The sequence below is a fragment of the Leucoraja erinacea genome, chromosome 3, assembly GCF_028641065.1.
Source record: "Leucoraja erinacea ecotype New England chromosome 3, Leri_hhj_1, whole genome shotgun sequence".
NCBI lineage: Eukaryota > Metazoa > Chordata > Chondrichthyes > Rajiformes > Rajidae > Leucoraja > Leucoraja erinaceus.
Window position 1 is genome coordinate 104,789,216 of NC_073379.1, and position 22,576 is coordinate 104,811,791.

General features: G+C 42.9%; 1 protein-coding gene across 1 annotated transcript in view; it reads left to right on the top strand.

Annotated features, from left to right (window-relative positions):
* Positions 1-22,576, top strand: part of LOC129695903 (arrestin domain-containing protein 3-like) — a 42,472-nt gene that overhangs the window by 12,106 nt on the left and 7,790 nt on the right. The window contains exons 2-6 of the mRNA XM_055633350.1: positions 4,980-5,052; positions 10,054-10,204; positions 12,547-12,649; positions 14,477-14,733; positions 18,439-18,601. Coding sequence (XP_055489325.1) covers positions 4,980-5,052; positions 10,054-10,204; positions 12,547-12,649; positions 14,477-14,733; positions 18,439-18,601 — 747 coding nt within the window. The remainder of the gene's footprint in view (positions 1-4,979; positions 5,053-10,053; positions 10,205-12,546; positions 12,650-14,476; positions 14,734-18,438; positions 18,602-22,576) is intronic.

The following is a 22,576-nucleotide window of genomic DNA, read 5'->3' on the forward strand; positions in this document are numbered from 1 at the left end:
AAATGCCGGAGTAATCTGCGGGCGAGGCAGCATCTCCAGATAACATAGGATTTCTTGTGTAAACCAGCATCTGCAGTTCCTTGGTACACAAAAATGCTGCAGAAACTCAGCGGGTGCAGCAGCATCTATGGAGCGAAGGAAATAGGTAACGTTTCGGGCCAAAACCCTTCTTCAGACTCTGCAGTTCCTTGTTCCTCGCATCTCACACGTATTGCTTTCAAGAAAGTCAACTGTTTACTCCTCTTCAAGAGCAAATGAGAAAGGGAAATTATTTTTGACGATGCTCGGAATTCTTCAAGTATGTATGCAGGAGAGTAAATAAGGGGAGAGCAGCAGATATGTTGTTCTTGTTTATTTTTCAAACGGCTTTGAAAATGTTTGATTTCGGAGGCTGTGTGAACAATGGAGTAGAAACATGGAAATGCAGATGCAGGTTTAGAAAAAAAGACACAAAGTGCTGGAGTAACTGAGTGGGTCGGGCAGCATCTCTGCGGAAACATGAATTGGTGACGTTTCGGGTTGGGACCCTTCTTCACACTGTCTGAAGAAGGGTTCTGACCCCGTAAATCACCTATCCATGTTCTTCAGAGATGCTGCCTGACCCGCTGAGTCATTCCAGCACTTTGTGGGTTTTTTTTAAAAGAGGGTATGGAATTGGCAGATATATACCAGGGTGGTCTGGGAGCTGATTAACACAGAGGAGGCAAGGAGTTGGAATAAATGAGTCATTATCAGGTTGGCAGGCTTCAACCTTTTGGGTATGTTAAGATCAGTGCTTGACTCCAGCTAGTCACAGCTTACATCAACGATATTTCCTCGGGGGACCAAATGCAAGATTTATCAGTTTGCTGATAACATGAATCTTGCTGGGAATGAAACAGTGATGGATGCATAAAGAGGTTATGGCTGCAATGGGCCAGACTGAGTGATTGGGTTAATGGGATGCTATATGGAAATTGTGAGGTTACCAGTTAAAAAAAATACAGAAACACAGAATATATTTTTTCTCTGTTAGATTTTGAAACATTGATATTCAAAATGGACCTGGATCAATCAGCGTTGGGAGATGAGTATATGGAGATGGGGAAAGGAACAGTCACTTACATTAATGATCTGGATGAATATTAATGATCTGGATGAGGGAATTGAAGGCAATATCTCCAAGTTTGCGGATGACACTAAGCTGGGGGGCAGTGTTAGCTGTGAGGAGGATGCTAGGAGACTGCAAGGTGACTTGGATAGGCTGGGTGAGTGGGCAAATGTTTGGCAGATGCAGTATAATGTGGGTAAATGTGAGGTTATCCATTTTGGTGGCAAAAACAGGAAAGCAGACTATTATCTAAATGGTGGCCGACTAGGAAAAGGGGAGATGCAGCGAGACCTGGGTGTCATGGTACACCAGTCATTGAAAGTAGGCATGCAGGTGCAGCAGGCAATGAAGAAAGCGAATGGTATGTTGGCTTTCATAGCAAAAGGATTTGAGCATAGGAGCAGGGAGGTTCTACTGCAGTTGTACAGGGTCTTGGTGAGACCACACCTGGAGTATTGCGTACAATTTTGGTCTCCAAATCTGAGGAAGGACATTATTGCCATAGAGGGAGTGCAGAGAAGGTTCACCAGACTGATTCCTGGGATGTCAGGACTTTCATATGAAGAAAGACTAGATAGACTTGGTTTATACTCTCTAGAATTTAGGAGATTGAGAGGGGATCTTATATAAACTTACAAAATTCTTAAGGGGTTGGACAGGCTAGATGCAGGAAGATTGCTCCCGATGTTGGGGAAGTCCAGGACAAGGGGTCACAGCTTAAGGATAAGGGGGAAGTCCATTAAAACCGAGATGAGAAGAACATTTTTCACACAGAGAGTGGTGAATCTCTGGAACTCTCTGCCACAGAGGGTAGTCGAGGCCAGTTCATTGGCTATATTTAAGAGGGAGTTAGATGTGGCCCTTGTGGCTAAGGGGATCAGAGGGTATGGAGAGAAGGCAGGTACGGGATACTGAGTTGGATGATCAGCCATGATCATATTGAATGGCGGTGCAGGCTCGAAGGGCCGAATGGCCTACTCCTGCACCTAATTTCTATGTTTCTATGTTTCTATTACATTACCCCCACTCTCCTAAGATTAGTGGAACCCTTCCATATCTCTATATCTCACTCTTCCCTCACTCAGTCTAAAGAATGGTCTTGATGCTGCCTGTCGCGCTGAGTTACTCCGGCATCTTGTGTCTACCTTTGGTGTAAACCAGCATCTGCAGTTCCTTCCGACACAGGAATTACACCATATCCTTATTATGGAAATGTGATATTTCAAAATGATGTGTGGTTTAAATTGTGGCTAAAGTGAACTTAGCATTCCCTTAAAAAGCGTTCACTTCACAAATTACTAACTAATAAAATAAAAATAGCAAAGGCTGGAAATTCAAGTAGGCCGGGCTATTCTGATCAAAGAAACAGTTAGTAGTAGTAGTGTATATATTTATTTTGATCATGTAAAACAAAAGTTCAACACAAAGCAAAATAACAATAAAATGAACAATAAACCTATACACAGATTGAATAACCTCATAAACATCACAAATTAAATCTAAAGGGCCTGTCCCACCAGCATGCGACTCCATGCGTCAAGCGCGACCTAATGTGGTCGCTTGAGCCGTACGGCCTCGCGGGGGCCGGTCCCACTTCGATCGCCGGAGCCGTGTGGAGTTGTGCGGAGCTGGTCCCGACATCGCGCGGGGCTCCGAAAAACCGACACTGTCCAAATATTCCGTGCGGCAACGGCCCGCCGGCCCGCAGCCGCATTGAGGCTGTACGCACCGCCTCGACGGGCGTGCACTGCGTCGCGATGCCGTACGCAGCGTCTTGACGCCGTACGTCACGCGCGAACTTCCTGCGGACTTCGCTCGAACTTCACGTCAACTCGTACAGGATCACTCAACCTCCGCGCAGCCCCCGCTTCCGGTTTGGTCACGCTTGCTGCATGCAGTCGCATGCTGGTTGGACCGGCCCTGTACAGGGATCACTCGACCTCCGCGCAGCCCCCGCTTCCGGTTTGGTCGCGCTTGCCGCATGCAGTCGCATGCTCGTGGGACAGGCCCTTTACATGTTCGAAAAGGAGTAGGAGGAAGTATACTAGGAAGTATATTCCTACCCCTTCTCTACTCATCAATTAATTCACAAACTTTATCTCATCCACATATATATAATATATACACACATGCACAAACATATACATACATACACATACTTACATACATACACGCATATGCAAGCATGCAAACATACATATACAGTTTATAAACAATGAACCAAATTCTAATGTGCTATGTGTCTATAAACTAAAACATAACTGTCATCACACCCCTTCCTCATTCTTATACCTCTGAAAAATATTTTTGCACTTCTTAAACTGAGTAATTTTTTTGTACTCGGTTTAAGAAGAAGTACAAAAAATGATTAGAATAAGGAAGGGCTGTGCTGACAGTTACGTTTTAGTTTATTGACATAGTGTGATATTTGCGTTGTTAGCATTTCATATGATTCATTTGCTACTTAATTGTACCTTTCTCCAAAGCAAGCCTGGCCTGCTGTGTACCTTCATCTCCAAGTTTTTTAAAGCTGGGTGGCAGTGTGAGCTGTGAGGAGGGTGCTATGAGGCTGCAGGGTGACTTGGATAGATTGGGTGAGTGGCCAGATGCAGTAAAATGTGGATAAATGTGAGGTTATCCACTTTGGTGGCAAGAACAGGAAGGCAGATTATTATCTGAATTGTGTCAAATTAGTAAAAGGGGAGGTGCAACGAGACCTGGGTGTGCATGTACGTCAGTCACTGAAAGTAAGCATGCAGGTACAGCAGGCAGTGAAGAAAGCAAATGGCATGTTGGCCTTCATTGCGAGAGGATTTGAATTTAGGAGCCTACTGCAGTCGTACAGGGCCCTGGTGAAACCTCACTTGGAGTATTGTGTGCAATTTTGGTCACCTAATTTGAAGAAGAACATTCTTGCTACTGAGGGAGTGCAGTGTAGGTTCACCAGGATGGCAGGACTGACATATGATGGAAGAATGGGTCGACTGGGTGTGTAGTCACTGGAATTTAGAAGGATGAGAGGTGATATTATAGAAACATATAAAATTCTTAAAGGATTGGACAGGCTAGATGGAGGAAAAAGTGTTCCCCATGTTGGGGGAATCCAGAACCAGGGGTCACAGTTTAAGAATAAGGAGCATGCCATTTAAGACTGAGATGTGGAAAAACTTCTTCACCCAGAGAGTTGTGAATCTGTGGAATTCTCTACCACAGAAGGCAGTGGAGGCCGGTTCACTGGATATTTTCAAGAGAGAGATAGATTTAGCTCGGTGCGAAAGGACTCAAAGGACCTGGGAGAAAAAGCAGAAACAGGGTACTAATTTTAGATGATCAGCCATGATCATGTTGAAACATAGAAACATAGAAACATAGAAATTAGGTGCAGGAGTAGGCCATTCGGCCCTTCGAGCCTGCACCGCCATTCAATACGATCATGGCTGATCATCCAACTCAGTATCCTGTACCTGCCTTCTCTCCATACCCTCTGATCCCCTTAGCCACAAGGGCCACATCTAACTCCCTCTTAAATATAGCCAATGAACTGGCCTCGACTACCCTCTGCGGCAGAGAGTTCCAGAGATTCACCACTCTCTGTGTGAAAAAAGTTCTTCTCATCTCGGTTTTAAAGGATTTTCCCCTTATCCTTAAGCTGTGACCCCTTGTCCTGGACTTCCCCAACATCAGGAACAATCTTCCTGCATCTAGCCTGTCCAACCCCTTAAGAATTTTGTAAGTTTCTATAGGGTTGAATGGCGGTGCAGGCTCAAAGGGTCAAATGGCCTACTCCTGCACCTATTTTTCTATGTTTCTATGTTCTTTGCTTTGACTATTTCAGATAGCATCTGCAGTATTTTGCTTTTGAACTAATTTCTTGACCTTGGTTTTACAGATTCTTCTGACGAAGTTACTGTACTGCAGGAGGGCATTCATGAGTATCCATTCAGTCTTGTGCTTCCACAAATGTGAGTTAACTACAGTGTAGATACAGCAACGTATTTCAATTTCAAATTTAGAAAGACATGTCTACACAATGGGGGAAACTCCGTCCAAGTTTGCTTTTTAGTTGCCAATCAAGGGCAATGAAGATGGCATATATTTTGTTGGATCAGGCGATATGTGTACCTTGAGTGCTGTTGAGCAACCTGTGAGAATCCCTGGCCACTTAGCTCATCACCTTGTTGGAGCCAGAGCTTCCGACTCATCCGTCCGACTCAGAGCTTGACTTGCTCTCCATAAACCTGCATTACTGGTGCAATTTTGTTTCCGTTCTAGAAATAACTGAATAGCACAGTCATCGGCTCCCTTTTAAGTTTCGTACTAGTTACCAGTAAATCCTGATACAGGCAGTTTTGCTATAATGTGATCGTTACCTTCCTAAGAAACGTCTCAGTATAGAAAATTGTGTTAGAAGAACAATTGTGTTTTGACTTTATGTTTAGACTTGAGAGATACAGCGCGGAAACAGGCCCTTCGACCAACTGAGTCCGCGCCGGCCAGCGATCACCCTGTACAGTAATACCCCTGTCCCACTTAGGAAACCTGAACGGAAACCCCTGGAGACTTTACCCAAGGTTTCCTTGTGGTTCCCGGAGGTTTTTGTCAGTCTCCCTACCTGCAACCTCCGGCAACCGCCTGCAAACTCCGGGAACCGCACGGAAACCTTGGGTGGGGCGCAAAGTCCCCAGAGGTTTCCGTTCAGGTTTCCTAAGTTGGACAGGGGCATTACACTATCCTACACACCAGGGACAATTTACAATTTTACTGAAGCCGATTAACCAACAAACCTACACGTGTGGGGGGAAATTTGGAGCACCCTGAGAAAATCCTACTGGTCACAGGGAGAACGTAGAAACTCTATACAGACAGCATCTATAGTCAGGATCGAACCTTGGTCTCTGGCGCTGTAAGGCAGCAACACTACCGCTGTGCCCCTGGTGGCAATGGGTAAAAAGAGGGCTAGAGAATTTCAGACTTGCAGTGACAAAGCCTATTCCCCAGCAGGAATTTCAAAAATAAAGGTCTTTTTAATAGCTTTAAGTTTATTTTTATTATTCTGTTAAAAATACTCATGGCTATATGTTACACTAACAGAGTATCATCGCACAAGTGTTGTCTGCTTGTCAACTTCAATGACCACCAGCTGTGACCCTGACACACTGCCCTTAAGGAGCTACTACAACTGATTACTTCAAGAAGTTATATACAAATATTTTTACCCAGACTCATTTTTTGCAAGAAGCTTGCATTCTGCTCGTCAATTCCCAAAGTAATTTTAAAGTAGTTCTCTCCTTTTTGATCAAAATTGCGTTATAACCAATTTGACTAATTCAATTCGATGATTCAATGATACTTTATTGTCACATGTACCTAGGTGCAGTGAAATGTTTTTTTTGCATACAACCGGGTAAAATCATGAGTCATCAGAAATGTGGTGGCTGTCATGAGCTACCTGGGTTAGCAGACCTCGCCAAGGCAGTGCACAAGAGTCACCCCATTTCTGGCACTGATAAAGTTACATTAAAGTTAATCAAACAGACTTATTTTTTGCTCACAACGGCGAACCTGTCTTGCTGCCACATATATAACCATATAACAATTACAGTACGGAAACAGGCCATCTCGGTCCATGCCGAACACTTACTCTCACCTAGTCCCATCTACCTTTGGTGGCAAAAACAGGAAAGTAGACTATTATCTGAATGGTGGCCGATTAGGAAAAGGGGAGACGCAACGAGACCTGGGTGTCATGGTAAACCAGTCATTGAAAGTAGGCATGCAGGTGCAGCAGGCAGTGAAGAAAGCGAATGGTATGTTAGCATTCATAGCAAAAGGATTTGAGTATAGGAGCAGGGAGGTTCTACTGCAGTTGTACAGGGTCTTGGTGAGACCACACCTGGAGTATTGCGTACAGTTTGGTCTCCTAATCTGAGGAAAGGCATTCTTGCCATAGAGGGAGTACAGAGAAGCTTCACCAGACTGATTCCTGGGATGTCAGGACTTTCATATGAAGAAAGACGGGATAGACTTTGCTTGTACTCGTTAGAATTTAGAAGATTGACAGAAACTTACAAAATTCTTAAGGGGTTGGACAGGCTAGATGCAGGAAGATTGTTCCCGATGTTGGGGAAGTCCAGAACAAGGGGTCACAGTTTAAGGATAAGGGGGAAATCTTTTAGGACCGAGATGAGAAAAACATTTTTTTACACAGAGAGTAGTGAATCCCTGGAATTCTCTGCCACAGAAGGTAGTTGAGGCCAGTTCATTGGCTATATTTACGAGGGAGTTAGATGTGGCCCTTGTGGCTAAAGGAATCAGGGGGTTTGGAGAGAAGGCAGGTACAGGATACTGAGTTGGATGATCAGCCATGATCATATTGAATGGCGGTGCAGGCTCGAAGGGCTGAATGGCCTACTCCTGCACCTATTTTCTATGTTTCTATGTTACCTGCGCTCAGACCATAACCCTCCATTCCTTTCCCGTCCATATAACTATCCAATTTATTTTTAAATGATAAAAATGAATCTTCCTTCACCACTTCCACTGGAAGCTCATTCCACACAGCCACCACTCTCTGAGTGAAGAAGTTCCCCCTCATGTTGCCCCTAAACTTTTGTCCCTTAATCCTCAAATCATGTCATCTTGTTTGAATCTTCCCTACTCTCAATGGAAAAAGCTTATGCACGTCAACTCTGTCTATCTGTCACAGTCCGCCCCCCGCGGGGTCCCCCCTTCGTTCTCCGGGCGCCCCCTGCCAGATCCCCCTTCATTCTCAAATACAAATAGTGTTCCCTACTTCAACAATTGCATTGCATCCAATTTGTGATATAGAAATACAAGTTCTAGCAGAACTACCTATAATTAAATATGTAAGTAGGACCACATTGTCCTTTCATTGTGTGTCTTTCTTCTTCTGTTGTTCCTTACAGCCAGACAGGAAACATTTCTATTCCATTTCGAATCTAGATTTATCACGTAGCACACTGAATGTTGTGGCATACTGTGTGTTGATAGAGTAGTTGCCAATTCAATTTGTGCTTGAGTGTTTACAAGTCTGATTCTTGCATTAAATAGTTTCATTAACACCCAAATAAAAAGACAGAGGGGGAAGTAAGTGAATAACACTTTCTCGGGTGTTCAGGATGTAAATTGGCTTTTGGACTCCCTTACATTGGCCAGTTGGCTGCATTGTTGGACTCGAGAAGATAGAGGTTGAATTGATTGATTTGGCAAATGCTATATGGATTCCATTTGTCCACATGCTTGGAGCTGACCCTTTCTTTCCCTAGACAGCGAGCAAGTCCTTTACACACTCTGACCCTTCACAGATACTGAGGAGCATTCATTTCCAAGTTTCATCTCAAAGGAACTTTAGATGCAACGTTTGCAAATTAGTGGTTCCCTTTCCTCGTCCTGGTACCCTCCAGCTCCAGAATGGTTCAGCAGTGATTTTATTGTCATATGTGTGAAGTGCTAGCACTGTCTTTTTCTTACAAACAGTCCAGTAGAGTATTGCCAAGCCCCCTGATCCCTGATCAGCAAGTGTACATAAATAGTCTACTGAGCCCGCATGCAAGAGGCACCATGTTTTGGTGCCATTTTCCAAGTGCAGTCCCTGCTCTAGTTTTTACGAGCAGTGCCCCGGGCTGTTGCAGGTCTCCAGCCACCCCCTTGCTAGAATTATTTTTTACTGCTACTCTACAAATGGACAAAAAAAACAAGTTCTCCCCTCTGAAACTGTAAAAAGCCCTGTCCTACGGTACGAGTACATTCCAAGAGCTCTCCTGAGTTTGCCCCGATTCGAACTCTGAGATTTACGGTAATGGCCGCTCGTCGGTACTCGGGGCTCTCGTGGACATTTTCCAACATGTTGAAAAATCTCCACGAGTCTTCCCATGCTTACCTGCCGTTAGCGAGTCTTCCCGAGTACCTGCCGTTAGCGTTACGAGCCACTAAGAGACGTCCCCGAGCTCCGACGTGCCTGCTACGTTCATTCTCCGTGCTTACCACGAGTTTGATTTTTTTTTTTAACTCGGGGAGATCGCTTGGAATGAACTCGTACTACATACCTATGGCTGCAATTGTGTTGTTTTTAACCACATCTGTTGACGTTTCAATGAAAAATCACTAATGAGATAGTTTCTAAACACATACAAGATTCCCACTGATCTTCGTCCAAGGAAGATTTCCTGGTGAAAGCAAGAGGGAATCACATGGGAATTCAAGCCCTTGATATCTGTCTGAAATTGGTTTACCTTTTAAAAAACATGCTCTGCATTAGAAACGTTAGAATTAAATAAAAATAAGAAAACATGAATTTATTGAGGGTTAAAATGTGACATAATGTTGAAACATTCCCTGTTCATTCTCTCCCCAGATGTTACCCTACTCGTTGAGTTCCTCCGTCACTTTGTTTTCCTTCCTCAAGATTTCAACATCTGCAGTTTCTTGTCTCTTCATGACATTGATGCATATATGTTCCAGATAATTACAGTACCCCCTTGTATGATTGAATGATAACATTTTTTTTTTCATCGGACATTATCAGTCAGCCTTTAAAATAGATGGCTGATCCTTTATGCCAAACTCCCTGTGTCTGGCCTGATTTGAGTAAATCCCCAAATCAATTAAGATGACATGCTAAAGTCTGATTGAAAGACTCGTTGAGAGAACCGAGCCGTGGTATTTAAAAATCAAGACAATTGCAGACGTTGAAATAAAAACAAAAGTTGCTGAAAATACTCAGCAAATTAGGTACTTCTGTGCAAAGAGAATCAGCTTTAAATTTTCAGGTGAAAGGTGGGTTTGATTAAGGTGTGCATAATGATGTGGAACATTAACTCACTGCATTGTTACAGGGATAATTTCCACCCTGGCAATCTGTGAGGGATATTTGCCGATGCTCGCGTTAAATTTGTGTTGTATGATGAGCCGCTGATCTTCATGTCTGTTTCTGTTCCCAACAGGCCACCACTACCTTCTTCCTTTAAGGGTACTTATGGTCACGTGAGCTATTGGATGACGGCCAAACTGCACAGGCCACTGAAGCTGAGAATTAAAACCAAAGAACCATTTACAGTATTTAACCAGGTTGACATTAACACTCCCAGACTATTGGTACGTTTTGCAGAATTCCGTGTGTCTGCTTGAAGGAACAATCAGTTGCTTTAGCAATCATTGTATCATGGTATGAAAACAACAGCTGGGCCTTTAACATTACCAAGACAAAATAGTTGGTATGATGTAAGAATATCCTCATTAATGGACCTGCTATAGAATGGGCCTGCTCTACAGCTTCCAATCCCAGGCATCAGTATTCCTAGCAACCTAACCATATACTGTATCTTAGAAAATAGGTACAGGAGGAGGCCATTCGGCCCTTCAAGCCAGCACCGCCATTCATTGTGATCATGGCTGATCGTCTACTATCAATAACCCGCGCCTGCCTTCTCCCCATATCCCTTGACTCCACTAGCCCCGAGAGCTCTATCTAACTCTCTCTTAAATCCATCCAGTGATTTGGCCTCCACTGCCCTCTGTGGCAGGGAATTCCACAAATTCACAACTCTCTGGGTGAAAAAGTTTTTTCTCACCTCAGTATTAAATGACCTTCCCTTTATTCTAAGACTGTGACCCCTGGTTCTGGACTCGCCCAACATTGGGAACATTTTTCCTGCATCTAGCTTGTCCAGTCATTTTATAATTTTATATGTTTCTATACGATATCCCCTCATCCTTCTAAACTCCAGTGAATACAAGCCTAGTCTTTTCAATCTTTCCTCATATGATAGTCCCGCCATCCCAGGGATCAATCTCGTGAACCTACGCTGCACTGCCTCAATCACAAGGATGTCCTTCCTCAAATTAGGAGACCAAATTACCACAGCAGTATCTTAGAAACATAGAAACATAGAAATTAGGTGCAGGAGTAGGCCATTCGCCCCTTCGAGCCTGCACCGCCATTCAATATGATCATGGCTGATCATCCAACTCAGTATCCCGTACCTGCCTTCTTTCCATACCCCCTGATCCCCTTGGCCACAAGGGCCACATCTAACTCCCTCTTAAATATAGCCAATGAACTGGCCTCAACTACCCTCTGTGGCAGAGAGTTCCAGAGATTCACCACTCTCTGTGTGAAAAAAGTTCTTCATACTGCTGTGGTGATCAAAGCAAGCTCAGCAGTGTATATAAGTTTTGAGGTATCTGAGAAGATTCGCCAATTCCACAAGGATTCTCACTTCTACAGATATGCTATAGGAAGAATTCTGATGTTATGCACCTTGGCCCTATATGGCAACAACTCTCCTCACAACCACCTGAACCTGCAGAGTGTGACTGCTCAGTCCATCACAGGCGTATCGCTGTCTGCATTTCAGTCCGTTTTCCTGGTGTATTGCATTAACAAGGCCGGTAGCAACATCAAGGATGCCTGCCAACTTGGCTGCTCCCTTTTCTCTCTTCTCCCCTTTGGGAGCAAATACAGAAGTTTGCAGAACTGGATATCCATACTTAAGAACAGCTTCTTCCCCATTGCGATCACACTCTGGAACCAATCACCTCGTTCATGCTCCCATCCTGGAGGTACTACCATATACCCTTGATTTTAATCTACCTCAATTGGTTATTCCGTTATCGCATTTTATTATTTTTGTTGTATTACTTCAGATTGAATGAAAATCTTTATAGCATTCTGCTCTGCAACTGTCATCTTCGTATTTTTGTTGTATTTATCGCATTTATTGTTTATGAACATCATGCAAACTTGGAATTTTGTTGTATCATGGTGTGCATGAGAAACTAATCTGAATCTTAAGTGCGTAAAAAAATAGCATCAGCAGTAAAGTATGAAACCCATGAATTGTGTTTCGTCCTTCATAAAGTAACTCAGAAAGTTGGAGACCTTCAGATATTTTGCATTCAACTACGGTTAATTTTTTTTTTAATAATATTTTTATTAGAAGCAGGTACATATCATAATCAAAACACATTTAGTATATCAATTACATATTGTTAATAGATGGGATTCCAGTGATAGGGATCCTCATTTATCAATTATATATTAACTCTGCTTCTATTTGTTTATTTTTTTATAGATAGTGAGAAAGAAGAGAAAAAAACACGATAAAAAGAATAGAATAAGTTACCAATAATACAACGTTGGAGATTATAGAACATTACTATTCATCTAATCCTGGGTTCAAGCTTCCGTTCCGGACCAATTTACCCTTTCAGAAAATCAATAAATGGAGACCATATTCTAGCAAATAATTCTTGTTTGTCAATTAAGGTTAATCTTGATTGCAAATTTAGTATTTCTATCATTAACTTGTTTTTTTAAGTACATTGATTCTGAAGCACAAAGAAAATCTTTGAACTTGATGGTCTTAGACACGAATGTCAATCCTGGTGGAAAGCAAGAGTGTTTACTGTGTTTTTTTTTCTTGTTATTTTGATAGGAACCACACACAGCAGCAAATGAGAAAACTATTTGTTGCTGGTGTTGTGCTTCTGGCCCGATATCAGTAAAAGCCGAAGTTGAACGGATGGGCTTTGTGGCAGGTAAAAGTCTGGAAACTGTCCTTCTTGCTACTTAGTATCATATTCACCATAATATAACATTGAAAGGTTACTCGTTTACTGTTTAATAACTGCTATTTGCTTTCTCAAAGCTCTTTCTGTGAGGTTTCACTGCAGCATTTAACAGAACTATACTTGCCCTATTGTTTTATGTAATTCTGTTTTCCTGTTTACAATTTACATCTCTGAGATAATTGAACAGTGCCACTCACCCGAGACCGAGACAGTCGGCCTCTTACGTACTTTTGATATTTATTTAATATATCCCTGCATATTACATTTCATTGGGATTGTATTGGGAAGGGTGATTATAGGGTGATGGGTTGTATATATATATATATGACTAAGAGATACTGTATAGTACATGAAGGTTTTTTTTTTTTTTTTTTTTTTAATTCTCTCTTATTTGTATGACTTTGTAAATATTTGATTAGTGTACAAATATAAATAATTTGGTGTACATATGGAAATAGGTGTTTATAACTGCTAAATTTGTATAAGATAATTATAAGCAGTTGAATAAGGGGTGGGAATTAATAAGCTTTGGCTTCTTCCTGCTCCTTTTCGGACACATACGATTTCATTTATTTATACATTTTGTTGATGACACTTTATAAATATTCTTGTTTTTGTTTTTTGTATGCTGTTTCATACTTGCTTTTTATTTTTTATTCTGTTCGAAATAAAGAACCAAATAAATCGAGGAGAATGCGTTGATTTCCAGCATGCAGAAACTGCCCCTGCTCTTGTCAATGGAGCTGGAAGAGCCCAAAAGCCTCATGCTTTGCGTCAGATGCCAACATGGACACTTTCCAATCTAGAGACCACTCCATGCAGCAGAAAATATCATGCCCCCGCTTAGAGTGATAGAGTCCTACAGTTATAGTGCGTATTGCCCCTCGATCCCTATATCCATTGTTACAATTTCCAACAGGTTTTTTCTGTAATACAATGTTTCTTGGAAACGCAACTATCATGTTACATCAGAGTGACTTGTACTGGCACACCATTGGTTCTTCTTTATCCATCCTGCTCAATACATCCTCTGCGGGTTCTAATAAACTTGACAAACACAAATTTCTATTGATAAAATGATGCTGACTCTGCTTGATTCTATCATATATTTCTAAATATTCTGTTTTTACTTCCTGATGCATTCCAAGATTTTCTCAACAACAGACATTGGACCAACTGGTCTGGCCTGTTATTGTGTGCTTTCAATCTCCCTTGTGTTTGAATTACGGTTTTCACCTGGAGATTTCCAATCTATTGAGAGTTTTCCAGAACCTGGAGAACTTTGGACGATCACAAACTATCATTATCACAATATCCACCTATTTTTCTATAAGTGTGTAAGAAGGAAGTGCAGATGATCCTGAGATGCAGATTTTGTTTTTGGGAGATACAGATTTAGTCCACTGTGTCCACATCGACCACTAATCACTCGTTCACAGTAGTTATTCCACTCTCATCCCCTCCCTAAACTTCGGGCAATTTTACAATGGCCAGTTAACCTACCAACCTGCACATCTTTGAAGGTGGGAGGGAATCGGAGCACACAGTGGAAACCATTGAGGTCACAGGGAGAACATGCAAACTCCACACAGACAGCACCCGAGGTTAGGATCGAACCCATGTCTCTGGTACGGAGAGGCAGCAGCTCTACCAACTGCGCCTCCCTCTCTTCTTGTGAAAATCCATCTTCAATTATCCTCAATTTTACTTACTGACTTTTGTTATTGTAACTAATTTGCTACGTCCAGAAGGAATATTCAAGATTTATATGAATTGTGGATCTTGTACTTTTAGGTGAATCGATTAAAATATTTGTTGAAATTGAGAACCACTCTTCCCGCAAAGTAGTGCCAAAGGCAGCCATTGTGAAAAAAACCATATTCCATGCAAAAACCAAGAAAAAGACCCTGTCGGAGGTTGTCATCAAAACCAAGGGAGAGCCAGTTCTAGCCGGACAAAAAGACAGTCGGAATTCAATGATGTTGGAAATCCCAGAATTGATTCCGACACTCATGAACTGCACCATCATTCAGATGGACTATTCAATTCAGGTAAATAACTTTGAATTACAGTTTAGAGTGGGGACAATGGGAAATATGGACACCGCCACAAAGAGTGTAGTAATGGCAAGCATTCACAAGTGGAACTCACTGGTTACAGCATAATCCTAACTTCACCTCACCTACTATTTTGACTGCTTTTGCCCTCTAGCTGTCGTCTTCCACCCAAATCATTTTGCATCAATACCTTTAACGTTTGAATAAAATAGCATTAAACTGAAAGGGAGAACATTGCAACATAGAACAATCCAGCACAGGCATACGTGCTTTAGCCCATAATGTCTGTACTGACAATGGGGCCATTTTAAACTAATCCCTTCTGCTTGCACACAATCTCTATTCCTCCATTCCCTGCGTGTTCAGATGCCTGTTTACATTCCTCTTAAAACATTGCTATTTTATCTGCTTCCACCACTTCCCCTTACTATTCTGTAAAAAGATTTTCAGTATGAGCAAGGATGGAGTCGTTAAGTGGAACAACATAGAAACAGACCTTTCATCCCAGCAAGCCCATGACAAACATGGTAACTATTTACACAGAACATTTACTAATTCCATTTAATTCTACCTCCACTTCAGTCAAGTTGTCCGTCCCCATCCCCCATTCTAAACATAGAATGTAGGAGCAGGCTCTTTGTTCACCAATCATGATGCTAAATTTTACTAGAATGTTGCCTGGGTGTCAGCAACTAAATTACAGAGAAAGGTTGAACAAGTTAGGGCTTTATTCTTTGGAGCGCAGAAGGTTAAGGGGGGACTTGATAGAGGTTTTTTAAAATGATGAGAGGGATAGACAGAGTTGACGTGGAAAAGCTTTTCCCACTGAGAGTAGGGAAGATTCAAACAAGGGGACATGACATGAGAATTAAGGGACTGAAGTTTAGGGGTAACATGAGGGGGAACTTCTTTACTCAGAGAGTGGTAGCTGTGTGGAATGAGCTTCCAGTGAAGGTGGTGGAGGCAGGTTCGTTTTTATCATTTAAAAATAAATTGGATAGTTATATGGATGGGAAGGGAATGGAGGGTTATGGTCTGAGCGCAGGTATATGGGACATGGGGAGATTATGTGTTCGGCACGGACTAGAAGTTTCGAGATGGCCTGTTTCCGTGCTGTAATTGTTATATAGTTATATGGTTATAAATAACACTGCACTTCTGACTGAAAGTGGTCTATATCCGTTAATTCATAGAAACATAGAAACAAAGAAAATAGGTGCAGGAGTAGGCCATTCGGCCCTTCGAGTCTGCACCGCCATTCAATAGGATCATGGCTGATCATCCAACTCAGTATCCCGTACCTGCCTTCTCTCCATACCCCCTGATCCCTTTAGTCACAAGGGCCACATCTAACTCCCTCTTAAATATAGCCAATGAACTGGCCTCAACTACCTTCTGTGGCAGAGAATTCCACAGATTCACCACTCTCTGTGGAAAAAAAAGATTTTCTCATCTTGGTCCTAAAAGATGTCCCTCTTATCCTTAAACTGTGACCCCTTGTTCTGGACATCCCCAACGTCGGGAACAATCTTCCTGCATCTAGCCTGTCCAATCCCTTAAGAATTTTGTAAGTTTCTATAAGATCCCCCCTCAATCTTCTAAATTCTAGCGTGTACAAGCCGAGTCTATCCAGTCTTTCTTCATGTGAAAGTCCTGCCATCCCAGGAATTAGACTGGTGAACCTTCTCTGTACTCCCTCTATGGCAAGAATGTCTTTCCTCAGATTAGGAGACCAAAACTGTGCGCAATACTCCAGGTGTGATCTCACCAAGTGCAGTAGAACCTCCCTGCTCTTATACTCAAATCCTTTTGCTATGAATGCTAACATACCATTTGCTTTCTTCACTGCCTGCTGCACTTGCATTCCTACTTTCAATGCCTGGTGTACCATGACACCCAGGTTTCGTTGCATCTCACCTTTTCCTATTCGGCCACCATTCAGATAATCGTCTACCTTCCTGTTTTTGCCACCAAAGTGGATAACCTCACATTTATCCACATTACACTGCATCTGCCATGCATTTGCCCACTCACCCAACCTATCCAAGTCACCTTACAGCCTCCTAGCATCCTCCTCACAGCTAACACTGCCCCCCAGCTTCGTGTCATCCGCAAACTTGAAGATGTTGCATTCAATTCCCTCATCCAGATCATTAATATATATTGCAAATAGCTGGGGTCCCAGCACTGAGCCTTGCGGTACCCCACTAGTCACTGCCTGCCATTCTGAAAAGGACCCATTTATTCCTACTCTTTGTTTCCTGTCTGCCAGCCAGTTCTCTATCCACATCAATACTGAACCCCCAATACCGTGTGCTTTAAGTTTGTATACTAATCTCTTATGTGGGACCTTGTCGAAAGCCTTCTGAAAGTCCCTGCATGTTCTTCTCTCAGAGAGTGGTGAAGTGGAATTCTCCAACGTGGAAGGCCATGTCATTAGAGATATTTAAAAAAAGATGGGATTCTAGAAACAATAGGCGTCAAGAGATTCAGGGAGAGAGCAGGAAGGAATATAACATTGAGACAGCGAGTCAGGCAAAATTGTATTGAATGTAATAGCAAGACTAAAAATCCCCAAATCCAAATTACCTACTCCTGTTTCCATTTCCTATTTCACTTTCTCTCAATAACAATTATATGTTTACAGTAATTTATGACTTTCAAAAGACATTTGGACATATATATGGATAGGAAGGGTTTGGAGGGCTCTGGGCTAATTGCAGGCAAAAGGTCCAGCTTAGTCAGCATGGCCAAGTTGGCCTAAAGCTGTATAGCTAGCTCTATGACTCTATACTTGCTTAAATGTGCAGTTTAGGTTTAGTAATCTACTGCAGCGTATCTTCTAAATTAAGGTCGGCATTACTTAACAAACAGACCAGGAAATCTATGCACCAGAAAAAGGTGGCAGAGCATTAATTTCTGTTCGGCCTGTTTAATTGTAACCTGATATAATTGTTTGGGCTGCATGTGTGTGATGGTGTAAGGGGGAGGGGAGGGGGGGGGGGGCATCTTGAGGGCGCTTTTTCAACCTGAGTTATAAGCAGGCCCCTGTTCTCAATTATATAATAGTGTCAACATTTCTGTAAATGGAAACCATGTAGCTGATTGTTTTGGAAGGAACTGCAGATGCTGGTTTATACCAAAGGCAGCCACAAAGTGCTGGAGTAACTCAGTGGCTCAGGCAGCATCTGCGGAGAAAAGGAATAGGTGACGTTTCGGGTCGGAAACTAATGAAGGGTTTCGACCCGAAACATCATTTATTCCTTCTCTCCAGACATGCTGCCTGACTCACTGAGTTACTCCAGCATTGTGTATCTATCCTCATGTAGCTCTTTTTCAGATTTCTCGATCTATATATCTTGTTGTGATGTAAACAGTGGATTTAGCAGATTGCTTATCCATCCTTCAGTAAAGTCTGAAGAAGGGTTTCGGCCCGAAACGTTGCCTATTTCCTTCGCTCCATAGATGCTGCTGCACCCGCTGAGTTTCTCCAGCTTTTTTGTGTACCTTCGATTTTCCAGCATCTGCAGTTCCTTCTTAAAAACTTCAGTAAAGCTTTGTGGTTCTGATGGGGTGGTGTCAAATGTTTGACTCGGTGTGGCAATGGTTACTGTAATTAGGAGCAGAGATAAAGGAAGGTACTAAATATGTTGGAGTTGAGATTTTTTAATCCTGAAGGCTGTGCTTGATGTTCCTCAGGTAACTGTAGATATCCCACGGGCAATGGGTTTAACGGTTGATTTACCAATAGTTATTGGTACAATTCCATTGCATTCTTTCGGCGGCCCAGCCAGTGACTTCAATAACCAATATGGGATGAACTACAGCAATGTAAATCATGGCTTCCCTGAAGGATCTGCAGGTAAGGACAAGATTGAGTTATTAATAATAATAATAATAATAACTTTATTTGTTAAGCACCTTAAAAACAACCAAAGCTGACCAAAGTGCTGTACAGAAAAAATAAAACAAGCAAGACATCATAAAACAGGCAGAACAACAGAACATACAACTAACACGAGGCGCATAAATTACATACGAAAATCCAAACAATAAATTAAAAAACATAAAACAAGAGTACGAACAACGCAGCAAAACCAAGCAAATAAAGTTAATAAACAATTCAACACCTCACTGGTCTACAAAGGCCATGGAGAATAGATATGTCTTCAGGAGTGACTTAAAAACAGCTAGAGAAGGGGCCTGTTTAACGTGCAGAGGCAATTCATTCCACAATCTCGGAGCCGACACAGCAAAGGCACGGTCCCCTCTGAGCTTCCGCTTAGTCTTTGGCTCAATCAGGAGCAGCTGATCATCTGACCTGAGAGAGCGGGAGGGCGAATAAGGGTGAAGAAGCTCAGATAGGTAGGACGGGGCAAGACCACTTAGGGATTTAAAAGTAAATAAAATAATGTTAAAACGAATCCTATACTGAATAGGCAGCCAGTGGAGAGAGGCCAAAAGGTGTGAAACATGTTCATGCTTTTGAGTAATATAGTAATTGAAGCAGGCCCTTCGACCAACTAACCATCAAGGACACATTCACACTAATTCTGCACAAACTCCATTTTATTTTCCCACATTCCCATCAACTCGGTGTTCCATCATTCCCGGCGACAGGGCCTGAACATCGGGCCACCCGCGGCAGCGACTACAGGGCGCTCGGGAGGCCCCGACCATGGGTGAACATCTGGGAAGATCAGCGAGGAGGCTGACGGGACATTGGTTCCTTCCCTAACTTTGGTGCCACTGTGGGGATGGTGTGTCGTGGACTTCTGTGTTTGTGCTTTTGAAAAATTTTTACGACTATAAGGAAAATCCATTTTGTTGCCTCTTATGAGACAATGACAATAAATTAAATCCAATCCAAAACTTCCTGCAGGTTCTACCGGTCTTACACAAAGGGCAGCCACAGTGGCCAATTAACCGGCCAACCTCAACCTATCATTGAGGATGTGGAGGAAACAGCAGCACTTAGGGAATTCTCAACTGATTACAGTGCAGACTCCATACAGACAGCACTGGAGGTCACAATCTTGTGTTCAGATTTGACATCCGGTGCTGTCTGTGTTAGACTAAGATCAAATCAATGACTTTCCTATAATGGCGGCACAGTGGTGGAGTTGCTGCCTTACTGCGCCAGAGGCCCGGTTTCGATCCTGAATACGGGTGCTGTCTGCAAGGAGTTTGTACATTCTCTCCGTGAACTGCGTGGGTTTTCTCCGGGTGCTCGGGGCTCTTCCCACACTCCAAAGACCTACAGGTTTGTAGGCTAATTGGCTTCAGTAAAATTGTCAATTGTAGAGCGTGGGGAACGCTGGTTGGCGCGGACTCGCTCGGCCGATGGGAGGCTGTGGGGTTGAGTATCTCAAGGATGAGGGATCTGATAAGAGGCTATGTGCATATGACCATAGAAAGAGTTGGGAAATTCCCTGGGGCAGAGCTTTAAGTCTTTGGCACCCTGTCTGCCATGCTGTAAATGCTGCCAATTACCCTATGAGTACACAAGACGAGTATTAATATTTCCAAAATCATTTATATTTAACCAGCCTATGATTTCCCAACACTTGGTACAGAAACTTTGCAGCCATTAATTTGGTTTGTTAAAAATATTGAGATTCTTTTTTGACTTTTTAATAGTCTTCCTTAAAGTTATGGCAGGCTGCCTTAGGATAGTCAAATTTACATTTTCAGTTTTCTCTTGGAACTGCATGCCTTTCCCTACTGGGAGGAAAGCCTTTTTGAACCTGAATATCTCATACTCCCCGATTAATGCTCACTGAGAGTTTTTCAGCACTGTACCAACATTGCAGTCCTCCTGTAGCCCTAAACATTTTAGGAACAGAATCACCATAGAAACATAGAAACATAGAAATTAGGTGCAGGAGTAGGCCATTCGGCCCTTCGAGCCTGCACCGCCATTCAATATGATCATGGCTGATCATCCAACTCAGTATCCCGTACCTGCCTTCTCTCCATACCCCCTGATCCCCTTAGCCACAAGGGCCACATCTAACTCCCTCTTAAATATAGCCAATGAACTGGCCTCGACTACCCTCTGCGGCAGAGAGTTCCAGAGATTCACCACTCTCTGTGTGAAAAAGTTCTTCTCACCTCGGTTTTAAAGGATTTCCCCCTTATCCTTAAGCTGTGACCCCTTGTCCAGGACTTCCCTAACATCGGGAACAATCTTCCTGCATCTAGCCTGTCCAACCCCTTAAGAATTTTGTAAGTTTCTATAAGATCCCCTCTCAATCTTCTAAATTCTAGAGAGTATAAACCAAGTCTATCCAGTCTTTCCTCATAAGACAGTCCTGACATCCCAGGAATCAGTCTGGTGAACCGTCTCTGCACTCCCTCTATGGGCAATAATGTCCTTCCTCAGATTTGGAGACCAAAAAACTGTACGCAATCACCATAGAAACATAGAAAATAGGTGCAGGAGTAGGCCATTCGGCCCTTCGAGTCATCCAAAATCAGTACTCTCTCCCCATATCCCTTGATTCCGTTGGCCTGAAGAGCTATATCTAAAGGGCCTGTCCCACAAGCATGCGACTCCATGCGGCAAGCGCGACCTAACGTGGTCACTTGAGCCGTACGGCCTCGCGGGGCCGGTCCCACCTCGATCGCCAGAGTCGTATGGAGTTGTGTGGAGCTGGTCCCGACATCGCGCGGGGCTCCGAAAAACTGACCGTGTTAAAAAATTCCGCGCGGCAACGGCCTGCCGGACCGCAGCCGCCTCGACGCCGTACGCACCGCCTCGACGCCGTACGCACTGTCTCGACGCCGTACACACCGCACGCTGTATGTCACGCGCGAACTTCCCGCGGACTTCGCTCGAACTTCATGTCACTCACTCGACCTCCGCGCTTCTGGTTTGGTCGCGCTCGCCGCATGGAGTCGCATGCTGGTGGGACCGGCCCTTTTAGGTCGCGCTTGCCGCATGGAGTCGCATGCTCGTGGGACAGGCCCTTAACTCTCTCTTGAAAACATCACCGTGTCTATCAATGTTAATAATGCCGGGAGATTAAATTACAAGAGTTGGAGCAGAAAATTTAATGAACGGTGATGACAATCTGGAATTTCTCATTTTGTAATCAACGAACTTCACTTAACAGATTATAATAACTGAATGCAATGACTGACATATAACCTTTCATACACTCATATACAGGAATGGATTAACACCACAATGTCAGTGATAAGTCAGTTAATGAACTAGTAGCATATATCACCTGCTGCTAACCTTTGCTTCACATTTGTGTTTCCTATCCCAATAATCAAGTTGATTTTAATGTCATTTGCACAATTACAGTGAAGCACAGATACACTGAAGAATCTTGCTTGCAGCAGCGTCACAGGCACAGAGACAAAACAACATACATAAATTATGCACACATTTCACATTAAAAAATCTAAAGAAGAAAGACTGCAAAATCCATCCATTTTGTCTTGTGACTGATGCGTCCATTCCTTTCTAACTGCAGTGCCCTTATCACTGGGAGGTCATTAATGTGATGCCAAACTCTGCTGGCTAATACCAGCTGCCTCTCCAGATTCCCGTTAATTTCCAAGGAGGGATGCTTTACTTCCCTCCTCTTTAGTTGGAGGCTGCAAATCCTGCTTATCAGGTCTAAAACAACAACCTGGCCGAGAGCAGTTGGTAATTTAACACCAATGTTCTCTCTCTATCTTATGGTGGCAATGGTTTATTATTGTCAGGTGTACTGAGCTATGGCGAGATACTTTGTTTTCAATGCACGTGACAACAGGAACCCAACACCAACATAAGGTGGAGAGAGAGAACACAGTTGGAGTTAATTACCTATGTGGTCCA